Below are 17,259 nucleotides of genomic sequence, written 5' to 3'. Positions count from 1 at the left end.
TATATTTTTTAATAAGAATGTGGTTTTAATTTTTTTGCTTCATTAATCATTTTAGTTGATGAATATCCAGGATTTTTGGAACCAGTGATGCCGCTACCCACTGCTAAAGTTAATTCAGATATTGAAAATATTGAAACCAATGGAACATTGAGTCGCTTATTGCCTCCGACGCCAGTAGCTAGGCTCACTTACAATCGTGTCCCTTGGAAGTTACGCGTGAGAAAAGAACTCTTCACTCCTTTAGAAGAAGTGTCGTCACCTGCATTGATGCATTTGATATTTTGCCAAGTAAGAATCTGTATTTTTATTTTTTTCTTATAAACTAAGTTTAACTGAAGCTTTCAAAAGAAAAATAAGCTTTCATTAGTTTTAAAATACTAGTATAATACTTGTTGAAAAATTAACAAATATATTCATTAATGAAATAAAGACGCTTTCGTACATTAAGAACTAAATGAAAATATTGTATACATTTTCTTTATTCTATTTATGTAAAAGCAGGTAGTATGCTATAAAAAAAATGAAATTGTTAATTAATAAATTTAGCAAAGTTTAAAACCATATTATTTTTAATTACACTAGTGGCTAGCTTGATCTGTTACACAGCAAAAACTGTGTTTATCATACAAATTACTCTTCTTAACAGTAGGATACTAGAGAAAGAATTTGTCATGGCATAGCATACTTCACGTCGGTCAAAAGTCTATGGGTTGCACTATGGCACCACTTCCTGCACTACTACTGTTTTTCTTGTCAAGTAAAAAATATTTTATTAATGGTTTTAAACTTGGCTAACATTTTTTTATGTTTATATGTAAAAAAATTGTAAAAGAAATAAATATTTAATTTTTTATATAATATTAACATACAGTTTGTTTTCATAAAATGTTACATGCATCATAATCGATTGAGCTAAAAGTCTATTTTTTTTATAAAATTTGATAATATCTATTATTTTATTATTTCTTATTTAAATAATAGATCTACGTGTATATATTATATTATATAAAAAAAATATACATTATTAATAACATACTGTCTGATTTTATGAAATACAATTTATATACAGTATATTTTTTATTATATAGGATAATATTCGAGCATTTTATAAATAACACAATTACTATACAAGTATTTATTATAAATAATAAAAAAATTATGTGTCATAAATGACGAAACTTTAGGGTTTTTATATTCTTCGATACGATATTTGTATGATTATGTGAGATTAGGAAAATCTTGAAAAATAATTTAATCTTTCTAAAACCTTCAAAGCTCATGTTATATGTAATCAAATTATATTGTATTATTAAATGTATGTAAAAAAATATCATAATTTAAACAACTAAGATAGTTTGACTTATTAATCAAGCAAATTAAGTTATGATAACATAATAAAATTAATTTGAGAGAGTAGTACATAACATAGCTTAAAATAACTTTGTATAATGGACAATATTTATTAATCCATAATCGTGTATTAATATTTAAGGTGGTAAACGATGTTTTGGGATCCAATCCAACATTCAGACTATCATCCAACGAATTACGTTCTGGAGCAGCTGCCCTTCGCTCCTTAGGAGTATCTATATCTGATGTCGATCCTGGTCAAGTGATAAATGGAGTGCAACAACCGAGACATCGTGCTCATGTTCTTCGACGCGTTTTGGAAATGGCTCGTTCTTGGCCATTTTATTTTGCAAGACTGTTTGTAGTTGAAGGTGCACCACAGGTAAACAACAATACATACTATCATAAAATATCATTTAACAAAATATGAATATAACATAATTTTTTTTGAGCAGTTGAGTGAAGTATCAGTACTAGCCATATCCCATTGGGGTGTGGTTTTGGGAAGAGGTGGCAGAGGATCGAGGCTCAGTACGGTGAGAGCAGCTCCTTTATCACAAGTGGTTGCGTCTGCCGCTCCCCGGCCTTCATCCCTTTTATTGACGATCGCTGGCGGTGCAAGATTGGCTCTCCACACGCCGCACGCTCACAGAATCCACCTGATGATCGATAAATTCCGCATCGAAGATAGACAGGTGAGGAAAACTATTATGAATATTTTTTGTGTGTTCCCCCATTGTGCTCGTGGTCGCTTGATACTGTAACTGCTTTTTGATGGCAGCATTTAGACCGTGAAACGAAATGAGCAATTACGCTGATAATTACGCCCGTGCGGTCTTGACCAGAACAATGATGGGACATTGGAGGACAGTGATTATTTTTGCCTAGGGTATGCTTATCAGTAATTAAACCGATTGAGCATATGGCTTTCACTAGATCATATTTGATCATGTACTATAATTTTGTAATGGAAATCATTGCGAAAGTGATATACTTATTTAATTATAAGCTCTCTCACACAATTTTCCATATTGTATATAGTACCATATAAGAACATTAACTTTAGATTTATTTTTATCTCAAAACATAGTTTTCTAACTACTTAGTTATAAGTTATCATTAAAGATCAATATTTAAAAAGAAAAGCAAATAACTTATTATTAACATTATTTTTTTTATAACATTTTTAACTAGTTTACATTTATAAAAACGGACAATTAAATGTTAGATAAAGATTTAGGCGGCGGCCTTTATGAAAATGAATGGCAACTTTCAGATGTGATTAACAAATAAAAACTGCTGTGTACGCAAACTCAATCCTGGGTAAATTGATACCCTCTGATTTATGCATTGTTCACCGACACAGTCATTCCCAAATATGCGCCCCAAGTTTATTTTTGTTACATGTATTATGATGTATTCAATATGCAGATGACAACTCGAGTGAAATAATCAGTGTCTGCAAAAATCCCAAAATTGAAAAACCCTAGAATCCATATGGGATTCGAACCCATGTTTTTTAGGTATTTATAACCGACAATAATTCAAACAAAAAAATGATCAGTTAGTTTTAAAATACGATGCTCGAATACAATAGCAACATTTTTTTAATTGTTCCTTTTTTACGTGGTTTTAAAATAATTAAAGTCCAAAAAAAATCTATCACTCGTTTCCAATGCATGTTTATCTTCTTATTTGGCTTTATTTACTTTGTATATTATTGATTTATTTTAAATATTATATAAATATTTCATTAATGCAAAAAAACATAATGTAATTGGAGAGTAATGAGAAAATATAATTTAACATCAGTAAATAATTAATGTTCTAATTAAATTAGCTTGAATTAGGTACTGTGGGGACCACCCGACGTGATCGTTGCAAAAAATTCTGTCACATAGACTTGCTAAACGCCTTTAAAACTAATTGTTTTATTTATTTATGACTTATTAAGAATAACTTTTTCTCTCGTTAACAACATACAAAAGCTCGTGTGGATCAGATATTTAATCATCTGTTTAAGTCGTCTATCCATTAAAATAGGACATGAACAAGGGATATGATTGATGCCAAAATATAGAGCCAAATGCTCAGCGTATAGTGCAGTTGAATGTATCTCAGACCGCATTAACTAACTTCTGAATCATCATACGCATATAGTCCAACTACTTATTAAACAATTATAAATATTCTGTTGCCGCCTGAATCATCGCATTGGCATGACGATTGTGAAGGAAAGGTGAAAGACTTCGACGAATTCACTTCTGTCAGGAACATCGTCTTGGAATAAAAGAGAGTCTATTGGAGCTCACACCATGCGGAGCTACGAGTATCGACCAAGCCGAGGAAGCAGTTGCTTTCCACTTCCACGCCAAAAAGTCACAAAAAGTCACCGGAGTCCAAGAGTTCAGCCAAATCTTCTTGTTCGTTTCGTGACACAAGATCACGGATAAAAACATTTACTAAAATATACGCGCACGCATATAGCCCAGGAGGGTTGAAAGAGTATATATAGCATAAAACTGACTTATAAAATGTCTACCATATGCTCAATTTATCGCAAACGGCAAGTAAAAAAATAAAAAAATAATACTCAAATGTTGGAAAGCTTTACATAAACCGCTGCTTTCAGAAAAATAAAAATGCTGGAATGGATCGGTAACACCAAGACTGGACACTTGAAGATTGGTTGAAAGCCTATTGGCCTTTATTGAATAAATATTATTGTTCTGTATATGTGTTATAAATACAGTAAAAGCGTTATGGTCTAAGATTACATGGCAGCAGCAGGGGTAGGAATCATGTTGCGTGCAAGGGTCGTTAAAACGATAAATATACACAAATTAATTTATTATAAAACATATTTCCACATGTTTACTCTCTTTACATTAACAATTGCGCTTCATATCAAAAATCGCGAATGGCACTCGTGAAAGTATATATTTTTCTAGCATGTTTGATTTTTAGTCTGTGGCTAATAATTATAGCCGGCTCGTTAAACGGCTTCTTCGTGCGTTATACTCTATCCATCCAACGTAACAACGTTCATTAGTGATCGAAAGCCGCCATTGAACCGAATTCAATTTAACGATCCGTTCTACGACGACACACTGTAAATGCGAGTTTTTGTATTGTTGTCATTATCATTCGTTCCATGTGTATTATGTTTTTTTTATTATTTATTTGATACTATACATGTGTATATGTACATATAACAAGCGAAAAGTGTGAAAAATTACAAATGATGTATCGTGCGAAAAAATATTTTTCTATAATATATACATGTATATGTATGTATGTATAAGTATATGTTATGATATATAAATATTTAGGTATTATTAATTCGCTCGTCACGCTGATATAACTGTGCGATTTAATTGGATTTTTAAAAATCACCTTCAGATGATCACGAGTCCATGACTTTTCAAGTTCAAAGTGACTTTGGAGTCATCAAATATGTTTATTATACTATTTACATGCAAAATAGCATAGCAATTAATCTTTAGATCGGCCCTGTATTACTAATTTAATATTATATTATTAATAATTGAAATCGCTTCACATTAGATTCCTCAAATTTCGCTATGGTAGATATCAATAATAATATTATCTAAGAATTTCGGTGGATAATATATTATTAGGGTTTTGAAAGTCAAAATATTACATCAAGAAAATTACACTGCGTGGTTTTAAAGTTACTCGACGCATTTCGCCACAGTTTTGCTGACCCACCATACATGGAGTCAAAAATATGTGTATTTCACACTTTTACCTTACTCTACTAAATGCGAAAAGATAGAAAGTAATACACATATTTTGATAGATATGATTGCCAAAGTTCAAAAAGATCCTCATAGCACCCATTCAATCAAGAGCATTCTAAAAACGTCTAATGATTGACGCCAGTTTATGAGAATTCCAAGCAACCGCTATTAAACCCAAATGATCTCGACATTTTCCGGGCACATCGTAAAAGTGTCATTAGTAAAAAAAATGTATCGTTTAGTGTGAACCGAGCGCTTTTCCATCATTACTCTTTCGGTGTCCAGCCTTTCGTAACGTTTTGGTTCATATCGTCCTCTGTGTCTTAAGTTTAAGCACAGTTCAAACTATAAACCATAAATTTCACAGCACACATTGTGCGGAAACATGAGATCTAAAACGACCAAAAATCAAGTTAGTATCAATGTTTTTTTTAACCATTCGCGCTGAAAGTATAGCAAGAGAGATTGGAGAGATCCGCGTAACAGTATGGCATATCCATATATGTTTGAAGTGCAAAGTTCTGCGGTTCGTTTTCTGTAAATCCAGTCTGGTTGGTTCAGTTCATCGACAAGCGGATTTAACCGAGTTATTGCATCTGTGCGTTTGTAGATACATAGATATCTTGCAAGTAAACGATCCCATTATTAAGATAGACTTTGATTCAATTAAATAGACATTCGCGGCATCGTTTCTAGCCGATTAGCATAGCGCGAAAATTAATTTTAATCAGAATTTCGCAATTGCGGCGATGACTAGGTTTGCGCAGTGACCGTTCGTTCAAGTCATATAGAAAACTTTCGACTTTCACGCCGTAATTTTTCGTGGATACTTACAGTTTTGGTTTTATGATCAAAAACGTAACCGTTAACGCTAACGGTGCGTGAAACAATGAGTGATATTCGTTATAAAATTGGCACTTTTGACACAGATATAAATATTGTGTTCAGCTTTGTTCCAATCAGTATATGTATCAGTTCAGTGGCTCAAGTAATGTCAGACAAATTTTCAAGGTTAATTTTAATGAATAAAAACTGTACTTCCTATGTATTTTTTAAACACTAAACTAACCTTAAATTTGTCTAAATTCAACTTAAATTAAATCTGTTTAAAAATAATAGATCACATTTTAAATTAAATCTTGAAGAATATGGATCAATGTTTTTTTCAATTTCATAAATGAAAGATTTGGATGAGTTACTAAAATATATTTAATTTCAACACCTTGGTGGTAGAAAATACTTATTTTAATTTCTAGTAGAGTATTATGAATTTGTATTGGTCAAATTGGCTAACACATAATATAATATAAAGGTTTAAAAATACATATTTTATGATATAGATTAAAAATATGCATTATTTAATGCTGTTTTCTATTTACAAAATTTTCCCTTTCTCTTACTAATGGAAAAAGCATATTCAAAATGTATGTAGTTCAATTGAGTATATATATAAAAACTACTTATTCAATGATGAATGCAATATTTTATATGGCTTTTGCATGTCTATTTTTTTTTATCAAACTTAAAATTTGGTACAGAATAAATATTGCGGGACTAGATTTGATCAAATCTAAAAATATGTTATTCGTCTGTATTTTTTATGATCTTAATTAAATTATTTAGTATTAAACCTTAATTAGTGAAAATATAATTATAATATATAATACATCAAGTATGTAAATATATATATTACTACATATAGAAAAGTGGAAATCATATAATTTTACTAGCATCTGCCAGATAATTTATATTTTCACTGGTGAAAATATTTATCTACTGATGAAAATGTATTCCGATATGATTTTACTAAAGTGACATATTTAAAAAAATATTTTCGTGATAGATTCGAGACTGTTTTTTTAATTTTCATTTAGTAATAAGCACATGAAGTAAAATGTATTATTTATTTATTTTTCAGCATTAAATCTAGTTGTCAAATTACTGATAAAACAATCTATAGAAACAGTAAATTTATATTATATAAATCAGCTGATGATGTTATTGATTTTTCGTTATTTCTTGGCTTCTTCCTATTTCCTCGATCTGAAAATTATAGATCGAATACCTAAATTTACTGCTACTAATTTACATTCGTTGAATATTTCCTCCCATGCCTAATTTTTTTTTAAGGTTCAAAAGGTAATAAAGTAGACAATAATTTTTGGGCTAATTTTAACACAAACGGAGCCGCGTCAAAAAAATACAATCTGTGCCTTTAAATAACAACGTTTATTGTGAAAGTACTACCTATAAAGTGTGTGCTTTTGTAGGCAATGTTCGCTCCTTTTATTTATTCTTTATGTATAAAAAGGGCTAAAGGAACTTATACCTGAAATATATCAGTATATAGGTTCATCTCAAACAACTGTAGTTTAGTTCAGATTCATTATTGGAGGTCGCTTTTTATTTTTTTTTATAAATATATTCATACTATGATTGTTTCCAAAGTTGCACCCTTCAAGGAAAACAGGCCCCCCGAATTTTTCCCCTCCCCCCCATATCGGCAGGCTTGCATAGGCAACCTCTAAACGTTCGTTGTTTTCTTTTGACGTTTTACCGATAAGTAAGATTACATTTTGTACTCTCTCTGAGAAACTGCTTTTAATTTGCGTTTAGTTATTTGATATATTTTTATGTTTTAATCATGTAAAAAATACAAAATAATTTATTTAGATATCATTAATATCTACAATTAATAAACCACATTTTTGGAGCTAGATAAAGAGAGAAAATATTGATTCATCTTTCTTATTCACAATTTTTTTAACGGCCTGATTGATTTAATTTCATGGTTCGCATTTTTGAGTTTTTTTTTATCTCATCCGAACATTGAGGCACAAATAACTTATTAACCATATTTCATATTTATCCATAAGCTAGACGAACTGGAAACGAACGTTCCAGACGATGAAGAGCGATAACAATGTGCATAAATGACGTTATCATAATATGCAACTATAAAGTGCATCGAAGCGCGGAAACTTACGGTAATATAATAAATATATTTGCAGTGCTTCCTTCGTAACATATAGTTTAATAAAACAAATGTAAGGTTCTATATTATAAACTAACAAGCGGATATATGGTTGTATTTAATAATTGATGATTTTTTACTACAGAAAAAAAAATGTATATTTTAACCGTTTACTATTTTTTTATTGCTCAAAAGCAAACGGCTTAGTTATTCGGTAATAATATTTATTATATTAACTCTGTTAGTATATGCTATTTTATATTAGGTTTAGTAGCTGTAATAGCGTATAGGTAGAGTACCGTGCTAGTTGAGTCAAACCATAGAACTTAAACTAATTGTATTTCAAAATTAAATGAATTAATTAAACTTTTATTTCATTCGTATCTAATACTATATTTACTGTTATAAATCCACTATTGTAACATAATAGGCGCTTGCCCAAGACGTTACAGCGTATAACAATAATATAAAATTAACATAAAGTTTATTAAATTTATGTGTATGTATTAGTACTAAAATTGTTTATTAGCATACTGCTTAATTTTATAAAATACAACAATATTATTCCCACTTGGCATATTATGAATAAATTCTATATTTCATGGATAATTTTTACATTGATTTTTAAACCAATAAGGTATTACACATTATATATTATTTTTACTAGTAATATAGTGTAACACTAATTCAGACAATCAATCATAATCTGTAAGTTTAAAATATAAAATTTTAATAATTAATGATAAAAATTGGTGTATGTCTACATTATTTACAATAATTTTATTAATAATAGAGTGGAAAATATGAATTAAATACAATTATATACAGCATTTAGACTTAAAACTTACACGTGAATAGAAAAAACGTTAAAATTGAACTAAATGTAAATATTATATAAATTAATGTTTATATCATATTTATATTGTATAGGCAAATACATTATATTACAAAGCTTCTTTAAAATGCTCCATCCCTAATTTAGAATAGTATGTACTTTTTAAAATAAGTCAAGCTTATTATAAATAAACAAACAAATACAAACTCTAGGCTATTTTCGAATATACCGTTTTTAAAGTGATTCTAAAGAGGTTAAATTTCTAAAGAATTGCTAATCTACAAGATTAGCATTAATTTTGTATTCATATTATATATGTATATATCCATACTGAAATTGTGTACTATATTAATAATTTTGTAACGATTTTTTTATTAATTAGCAAACACCAATTACGATATTAATTATATCGTATTCATAACTTAAAATAGCCCTTGCGTTAATTAGGCTCATTCAATTTCGCAAATAGCGTAGCGTAGAAAGTTGTTGTGTTCTTCCGGATCAATTTTTTTCCGGCAACCGAAATTGTAACATTCACTCTTTTTAACAACTCGGGTTCAACCACCAAATATAATTTTCATAAATTAGTTACAAAACTCATGCGGCGAACACGCATCATGATAATAATGCACATAATAATAACAGTACGTTCGCATGTTATATAAAGCACACAACAAAAAGTCTGCGCATAATAAGCGAACATCCGTACTAGCAATTTGCAATGTGTATGGCGTGTGTTGTGCAATATGATCATTCGCGATGGTTGATGATGATTAAAATATGCTAATGTGTGTATAATCAATTGAATTCGCGATACGTGTATATTCACATAATGAATGTGAATTAATCTCGAATAAAACGCAGCGCACTATGAATGTATATGAGGCATTATATTTTGGGAATATTGTCACTTTCGAATTTTTGAGAAACACTAGAAAATGTTCACTCTAGCGAATCTATTGCATACGTACATCAAGTGTGAATAGTTGAAATAAATTTACACACTAAACAGCAGAAGAATAGCATCTAATTCAACAATCCAACTAACAAATGTATAATACGTAAACGAAGCATTTTTCAATGAACAGATATCGTACGTGACGTGGCAGAACTTATAGATCTTAATCGTAGCAAATTAGTGCTTGACGTGTGTGTTTAAAATGTCCGCGAGTCATCGCTTAGTAGCTGTATAAACCAGCACAATTTAACAGTGGTATAAGTCTATGACTAATATCTGAAAGACCTGGGCTCGAATCAAGTTTTTCAATTTTTATCGTATTTTGAAGACCAGTATATAATTATAATGGCAATCGATCATCATGTGGTTGGTTTTACTTAATTTTTTTAATCTTACGAATGAATAATTAAAATAAAATTAAGCTAGGCTGCGCACAGTGACATATAATAATAGTTTAGGGGGGCTATTTATATATGTATTTATTTAGATTTCTTTATGGCCAAAAATTGACAGCACTCTGGTAACACTGGCGTAACGGACTCATGTCGCCAAAATAATTTATAATTACTGATGGTAATCTTTCATTTCAATCTGATGTCTCACTGTTTATTTAGTAGTTATTGATTGTGTTTACCCTATTGTAAGGCATTGGGCCTGCTATGTTGCAATGGATCACTTACAAAAAATAATTAAGATTCAAATGTTTCGGCCCATTAGCAACTAAGATACTTACCTAGTCGAATAAGGGTGGTAAAGGTAGCTTTAAGTGAATTAAAGACAGGCCCGACCTCCTATTCGAGCTGTCGTGAGTGACAGTCGCGGTCAGGTAAATATTGATAGTCTCCAACATTACTAATCAATTTAAGGAAACAAATAGGGGAGGTAGCGATTATTTACGTTCCGCGTATCTTAGAATCACTCCAATGCAGAAAACGAAATAACCCATGTAAATTATTTCTGCTGCTAAAAATGATCAGTTTCTTCTGTTCAAAGGGAGAAACTTATGCTGAAATTGATCAGGAACTAGTTTATTTTTATTGAAATGACTGTAGGAAGGAGTGGCGTTAAAAAAAATAAAGTAAATGATAGGCCATTTAAAGAGCTTATTTAAAAAAATTAGAAACAATTTCTTTTAATATGCGTCTAACCCTTTAGTTGCTGAAATGCGATATATCGACTTAAAAATAGTTTTTATATCCGACATCATGATTAAATAAAAATATCGAATATATTTTTATTAGGCTATGGGGTATTTGTTTCAGGGATAAATATCACAAATTTTTTGTAGTATGTAATATAGATAGTTTTCCTAAGAAACTTGGCAACTAGGTTAAATAATGAATGTTAGTGTTTATTTAACAAATTTAAGTGTTCAGAAATGTTATGTATGAAACGGTTACAAAAATATTAGTCAGTTGAATACGCTGCATGCGTTAGGTGCCAAAAATGAAATTGAAATCGAGGAATTGAGGACATTGGTGTGCTTTAGAGCTAATAGTAGGAACGTAAACCCACTTGTCATCCCTTTCTCAATTATAAATAATGATGAAATGGATCTCTCTCGAACTGACTGTGTTAACGCAAATATAATTTAGAGTAATAAACAACGTCGAGAGGTTTGTCATGGATAAGTTTTTGGATAAATCCAAGCCCAGTACATTTTTTTTTTCAAATAAAAATATCTCAGAACCTATATGGATAGTCAAAATTTTGATTCGGTTCATCAAAGATATTTATATGGAGGATTTACGTTGTATAAAAAAATAAAAATGACAAAAAATTTAGTTTCGTCATTATTCCATTATAGTTCTTTTATTTTTGTCGAAATTTATCTGTGAATATTATAATATAGTTAATAAGTAAAATATAAAACGCGAAAATTTGTGAAATATAGTACATAATTATTTCATTATTTATCTATTTAAAATTTTAATATCTGATATTATTAAAATTCTGTTTTATTAATTATACTTAACATCTTATCGTATGATTTAAATGACGGTTGTTTTATTTAGTCGGCAATTGAATACTTGCATTCCAAATTTTTAGTTGATTGGCAAGAATGATTCATTCTTATACATATATTATACTTAGGCTAACATCAAATAAAGATTAAAAAAAAAATCAATAAATATGACATACCGGAAATAAATTCTAAAAAATACCTTCATATACTTCTGAATTTTCCCACACACTTGATAAATCTGTTTGAGATAATTCGTTTATTATAAATCAAAAAATAAGTTATAATAATATTTCACTTATGGCTAATGAGGAAAGAAGAAAAGGATATTATATGGATATAAATATTTAATTTCTAATGTTAAATTGTAACATGATGCGTGTTTAAAAATAGCACGACGTGATTAGCTCAAAATAAATAATATTTTATTTGATTTTAAACAATCTAAGCTATTGAGCAAAGTTCCGTTACGTCGCAAACAAAACTGAAAATTGCTAGTGTGCCATATTTCATGATTATATTGATTTTTCCCCCTCATCTCTTGTAAATATTTTACTGTTATGACGCTCGAGAACCACCGGTATTCGTTAAAATTCGATACGTACGGCGCATGTGTTTATTACAAATTCTGTTAATCCGATATTCGTGTCGGTCGTTGGCGTCTGACGAAAAATATGTTTTCGTTCAGAGAGAGTGCGACGCCGCCTCGCATATCCGACGCCCGTTGCTCTTGCACAGTGGAGAGGATTTGAGGGCGCCAGTCACCGCTCAGGACTGACAGTCAGTGCTGCTACGGTGCTTGTCGCGTAAACACCGAACAATACCGTATCCGGTTAGGTACAAGTGATGGAACTACGTATCAGTGTCATGTGATATAGTGATCCCTTAATACAATCAGTGTTTAACAGATTGAAAAAAATACATCAAAGATGACGAACAATACGGACGATGACGACGTCATCGAAACATACAGTGAATACAAAGCCAAAAAAATGATGAAGTTCCTAAACAGCAAACAAGAGCAACCCGAAAAACCAACACTGAGGAGCGAAAAATTAGAACAAGCCATGAGATCGAATTGGTTAGAACTACACAATACATACAAAAGCTACGAAGCAGTGCCTCCACAGAATCAATACAAAAAGATCTACGATAAAAACGCATTAGATCTAGCCAAAGCTCAGGAACATGTATATGAAGCATACGATATGAAGCCATCTGAAGAATCGAACGATTCTAAAGGGAGCAGTTCTTCTTGTTCAAGCTCAATATCGCCCAAACCCAACGACTCGAACAAATCAAATCTTAAAAGAGCGCCTTCATTAGACAGCCTGATCAATTCTTCGGCTAGCGACAGCAGCATGGACGATCAAAATTCGACGCATTCAGATTCAGACTCGGGAGCCGATTTGAGTCATTTGTTTCCGAGCAAAAGAGACAATCGCTTCTCAGAGATGTCCGATATGATAAATAAGCGACATTCTGAGATCTGCAAGGCCGAATTCAACGAGGTATATCACGAGAAGGTGTCTAAGAGATGCTCTCACAAGAACTCTGAACCCAAAGACATGGATACAAAGATCAACTTTGCCAAATTAGAAATCAAAGAGAAAAAAGCCCCGTTCGGACCTTTAAACGCAGGGCTCAAACCCAGAGATTTAGGCGGGTCTATGACGAGCTTGAACTCGAGGAAATTTTCCAGTTTCTCGACAGGCTCCAGTGGACCGATGGAGACCATTATCGAAGAGGCGTCGGAACCGAAAGTTTCGGTGAAGGAGATCTTGGCGCGGTTCGAAACAATGAGCGAAAAGTCTGAGGTAAAGCATTAAACTGCATCCTTCATCTAGTTCTGTTCTAGAACTGGAACACTACTGTCTACTTGCTGTCCGGCAGCCGGTCGAGTTAATTCAAACCGTCCGTTATTCGTATCACATATAAGCTATAGCACAATTTCTTATGATAATTCGATTGAATAGGAAATGCTAGTGTTTAACGATGATTTTATGACGCAATATACTTAATTGCTGCTTAATAATGGAGATTTTAAGTCTTATAAAAAATAACGGAGCGAAACGTCGCGATGTACCATTATGTTTTGTTGAAAAAGTTTAATAGACGTAAAAATGGAGGTCATGCAGTATATAATATTGAACGAAAAAAACACTTTCTCATTAGACGTGAATAATTTTCCGTAGTGTCCAATAGCCAATTGATAAATTGTTTTATAATATATAGATATATTGTAGCGATTTTCTAACACACAACTAGTTTAATAATGTGCACCAGCGAAAGCTGCCCGAGAGATGGCCTGAAACGATCTGATTAACTACAATTTAGAACCATATAAATAATTGACACAAATCACAACACATATTATACATTAAAGAAAAGCGAATTTATATGCTAATGTGTTGCGAATAAGTATATACATATAAAAAGCAAAAACATATAGGTAGGTCATGACTATGATGTTTTTTGCAAACAGTATATATTTAATTCACATAATTATAGTATAATATGAATTTATAGTAATAATTAAATTTTAATTTAATCAATACTTTTTTTTATTATTTCCTATTATGCGTTATAGATGATTAAAATTTTATTTTTTAAATATGAAGGCAAAATCTAGCTATAGAATAAGAGCGCATTGAAGAAATGATATTTACTTTATTTTGAGTAAATTATAAAAAAAAAGTATCAAAGAATCATGAAATAGTATTAAAAAAAACAATTTTAGTTACTAGATATAACCCAATAAAACTGTTTAAAATCGAATAAAAAAATATTTATTTTAAGCTAATCAAATATAAGCTAATGCTATTTTTGCCGTTACAAGTGATGATTTATCATGCCTCTTTCATGTGAAAAAATTACATAAAATTCAAAATAACTTATTAAATATTGATATAATAAAAAGGTAATAAAATAGTAGTTATATTAAAATTATTTTAGTTTTGAACACTTATTGTAAATGAAACTAATATCGTAGAAAATAATCGAGATAACAACCAATGGTGTTATGCTGAAAGTCCCATAAACTAGCCATTAATTGATTTATTTACCTTTTCCTTTAACATTTTTGCATTAAAGCGCACATTCAACGCTAAAATACTTTTTAGTGAATGTAACGTTTGCATTATTTTAAAACACTCGTTTTTTAATACTGATTTTAGACGATTAAATAATTATCTCAAAGAATTATTAAATTGTACAAAATATTTTACAATAAAAATTTCAGAACGTCTACTTTATCCATAAAAATAGATTTTTAACTATGGTACTTGTTTACTTGTTGAATGTATTTAAACCATACTTTTATACTTAATAGAATTCATTTTAAAAAAATGCATTTTTGAGATCTTATTTTGATCTTCAAAAAACATATTTATGCAATAAAAGATTCAAGCAATCGTGGGTTAAATTAATTAATATTAAAATATTTTCGAATTTATAACTAATTTTAGGACACGGACAAATGCGTTTTTTCATAAACTAAAATTAGTAACGTGATACTTAATCGGTTTCAAAAAAAATCATTAATTAAATATGCCTAATGCATTCGTATTAATAGCAATGACGATGCGGATTTTTGGAATCCATTTCTATTCGGATCTCTTTCCTAACATATTATGTACTTATATCTTACTGATGTAAAATGCAACGTTAAAACAAGATATTCAATTAATAGAAAAACTCATATAAATATGTATATCTATGATTATGATTTTGCCATTATTGTATATATTTGATTATATGCTATTGACGAATAGGCAACGTTCAACTACTATAAAAAATATAATATTTCACATTCTTATACTCACATTTTCAATCGATCAAATCAATATAGATTGGAGTATAATAATAAAAATATTATTTTATTATTTATATAAAATAATATAAAAATACAAAGAAATTATTTTTGTACAAAATTTCTTACAAATTACTATTTGAATACATATTCAACAGTTTGAAATTCTACTTCTGTGGCTTTTTCTCTTCAAGTTTCTTCGTAGACCATCTGTCGTCTAGCATACGGCGTTTAGTTAAAGTCGGACGGTTAACTTAACTGTTAAATAATACGTTCGATTCATCATTCGCCAGACATGTTGCAGCATTAACAGCAATTATTCAATCCGTCTTATAAAATTCGTAATGATCAGTACAAGCGTTTCATTACGCATTCAATTTACGTCACTTGCAATCAAAGAAGAAGATTACCGGCAATTTGTAAATCTTTTACATGACAACGGTGTCAGTTAAAATTGACCTTCTCACAAACTGAGTTCGCGATCTTTGACTCTCATTTCAAGAAAGTAGTGAAGCAGTTTCTCCTTCGTCTTTTGAAAGCATGACTATGAACATTAATTTAATAGAGGCGGACCTCCTACTGATAGCATTGAATAGCATCATATCTACGTATGGATATGTTTCTAATTTAAATTTGAACCACCCACATGTGCTTTATAATTATTACATTGGAAAAAACAATACATTCGATTTCAAAACTATGTAACAATGATCTTCGTATTAAATAATAATCTTGCAATTCTTATTTCGCAATGTATAATTTCTGAGTAAACATAGTTTTTTTTTATTTTTGCAAAATGAATCGATACTGGGTCATTTCGTTTCCCATTCGTGCAGAATCGACAGTTTGTTTATTGTGCGCGAAAATTTCAAATCCATTGTATGTTAAAGGTTCCTTTGTTTAGTTAAACGTCGGTAATAAAGTTAAAAAAAAAACACGTCATAAGTTAAATTTAATAATTATTAAAATTGTCGTTGTTGTAACTGTCAAGATTAGTTTCTCTTTGGTTTGCGAGTTCAAGTTAAATTTCGCGTGACCTAACTGTATAGAAATTTGGTTCGTAAACAATCGTTAAAACCGAATTCGATACACATACCGGTTAAATAATAACTTTAACCGCGTGCGTGTAATGTTGAGTATAAATTGAGCGGTCTAAAAATTATTATAAAAATATTTTCCTGAGAATTAATATTTTAATGTTAGTGGTTTTCCGGTATCATATTATAGATTTTATTATTTACGTCGATTAACATCAAATAAAGATCTTAGAATATATTTAATAAATAGATTTAAATATGAGTAAATATTGATTATAGACATCATATTCATAGACTTACACATTAAAGAGTTGATAAATATATTTTTGATCTTTCGCTATAATTATATAATGAATGTATCACATTTAAGCTATTAAAATTATTAAATAGAAGAGGGGAAGAAAAAGCTATGCGTGACACATAAAGTATTAATATTTTTAAGTTTTTTATAAGCTATACAAAATTTATGCAATATTTGCCACCTTTGCCTATTTTAGCTGCCACTAAAAAAGTACAATGTTAGCATAATATATTTTGATTATTTTATGGCTCACGTTTAGCATTTCT

The 17,259-nt window shown here is 30.1% G+C and overlaps 1 protein-coding gene across 1 annotated transcript in view; it reads left to right on the top strand.

Annotated features, from left to right (window-relative positions):
* Myo10A (unconventional myosin 10A) overlaps positions 1 to 17,259 on the top strand; it is a 110,604-nt gene that overhangs the window by 64,533 nt on the left and 28,812 nt on the right. The window contains exons 16-18 of the mRNA XM_088200321.1: positions 56 to 288; positions 1,493 to 1,732; positions 1,806 to 2,045. Coding sequence (XP_088056447.1) covers positions 56 to 288; positions 1,493 to 1,732; positions 1,806 to 2,045 — 713 coding nt within the window. The remainder of the gene's footprint in view (positions 1 to 55; positions 289 to 1,492; positions 1,733 to 1,805; positions 2,046 to 17,259) is intronic.

This window comes from Plectrocnemia conspersa, unplaced genomic scaffold, assembly GCF_051122295.1.
Source record: "Plectrocnemia conspersa isolate PC_06_02 unplaced genomic scaffold, ASM5112229v1 ptg000012l, whole genome shotgun sequence".
Taxonomy (NCBI): Eukaryota; Metazoa; Arthropoda; class Insecta; order Trichoptera; family Polycentropodidae; genus Plectrocnemia; species Plectrocnemia conspersa.
Note: the sequence above shows the minus strand (reverse complement) of the source record. Positions and strands in the feature narration are given on the sequence as shown.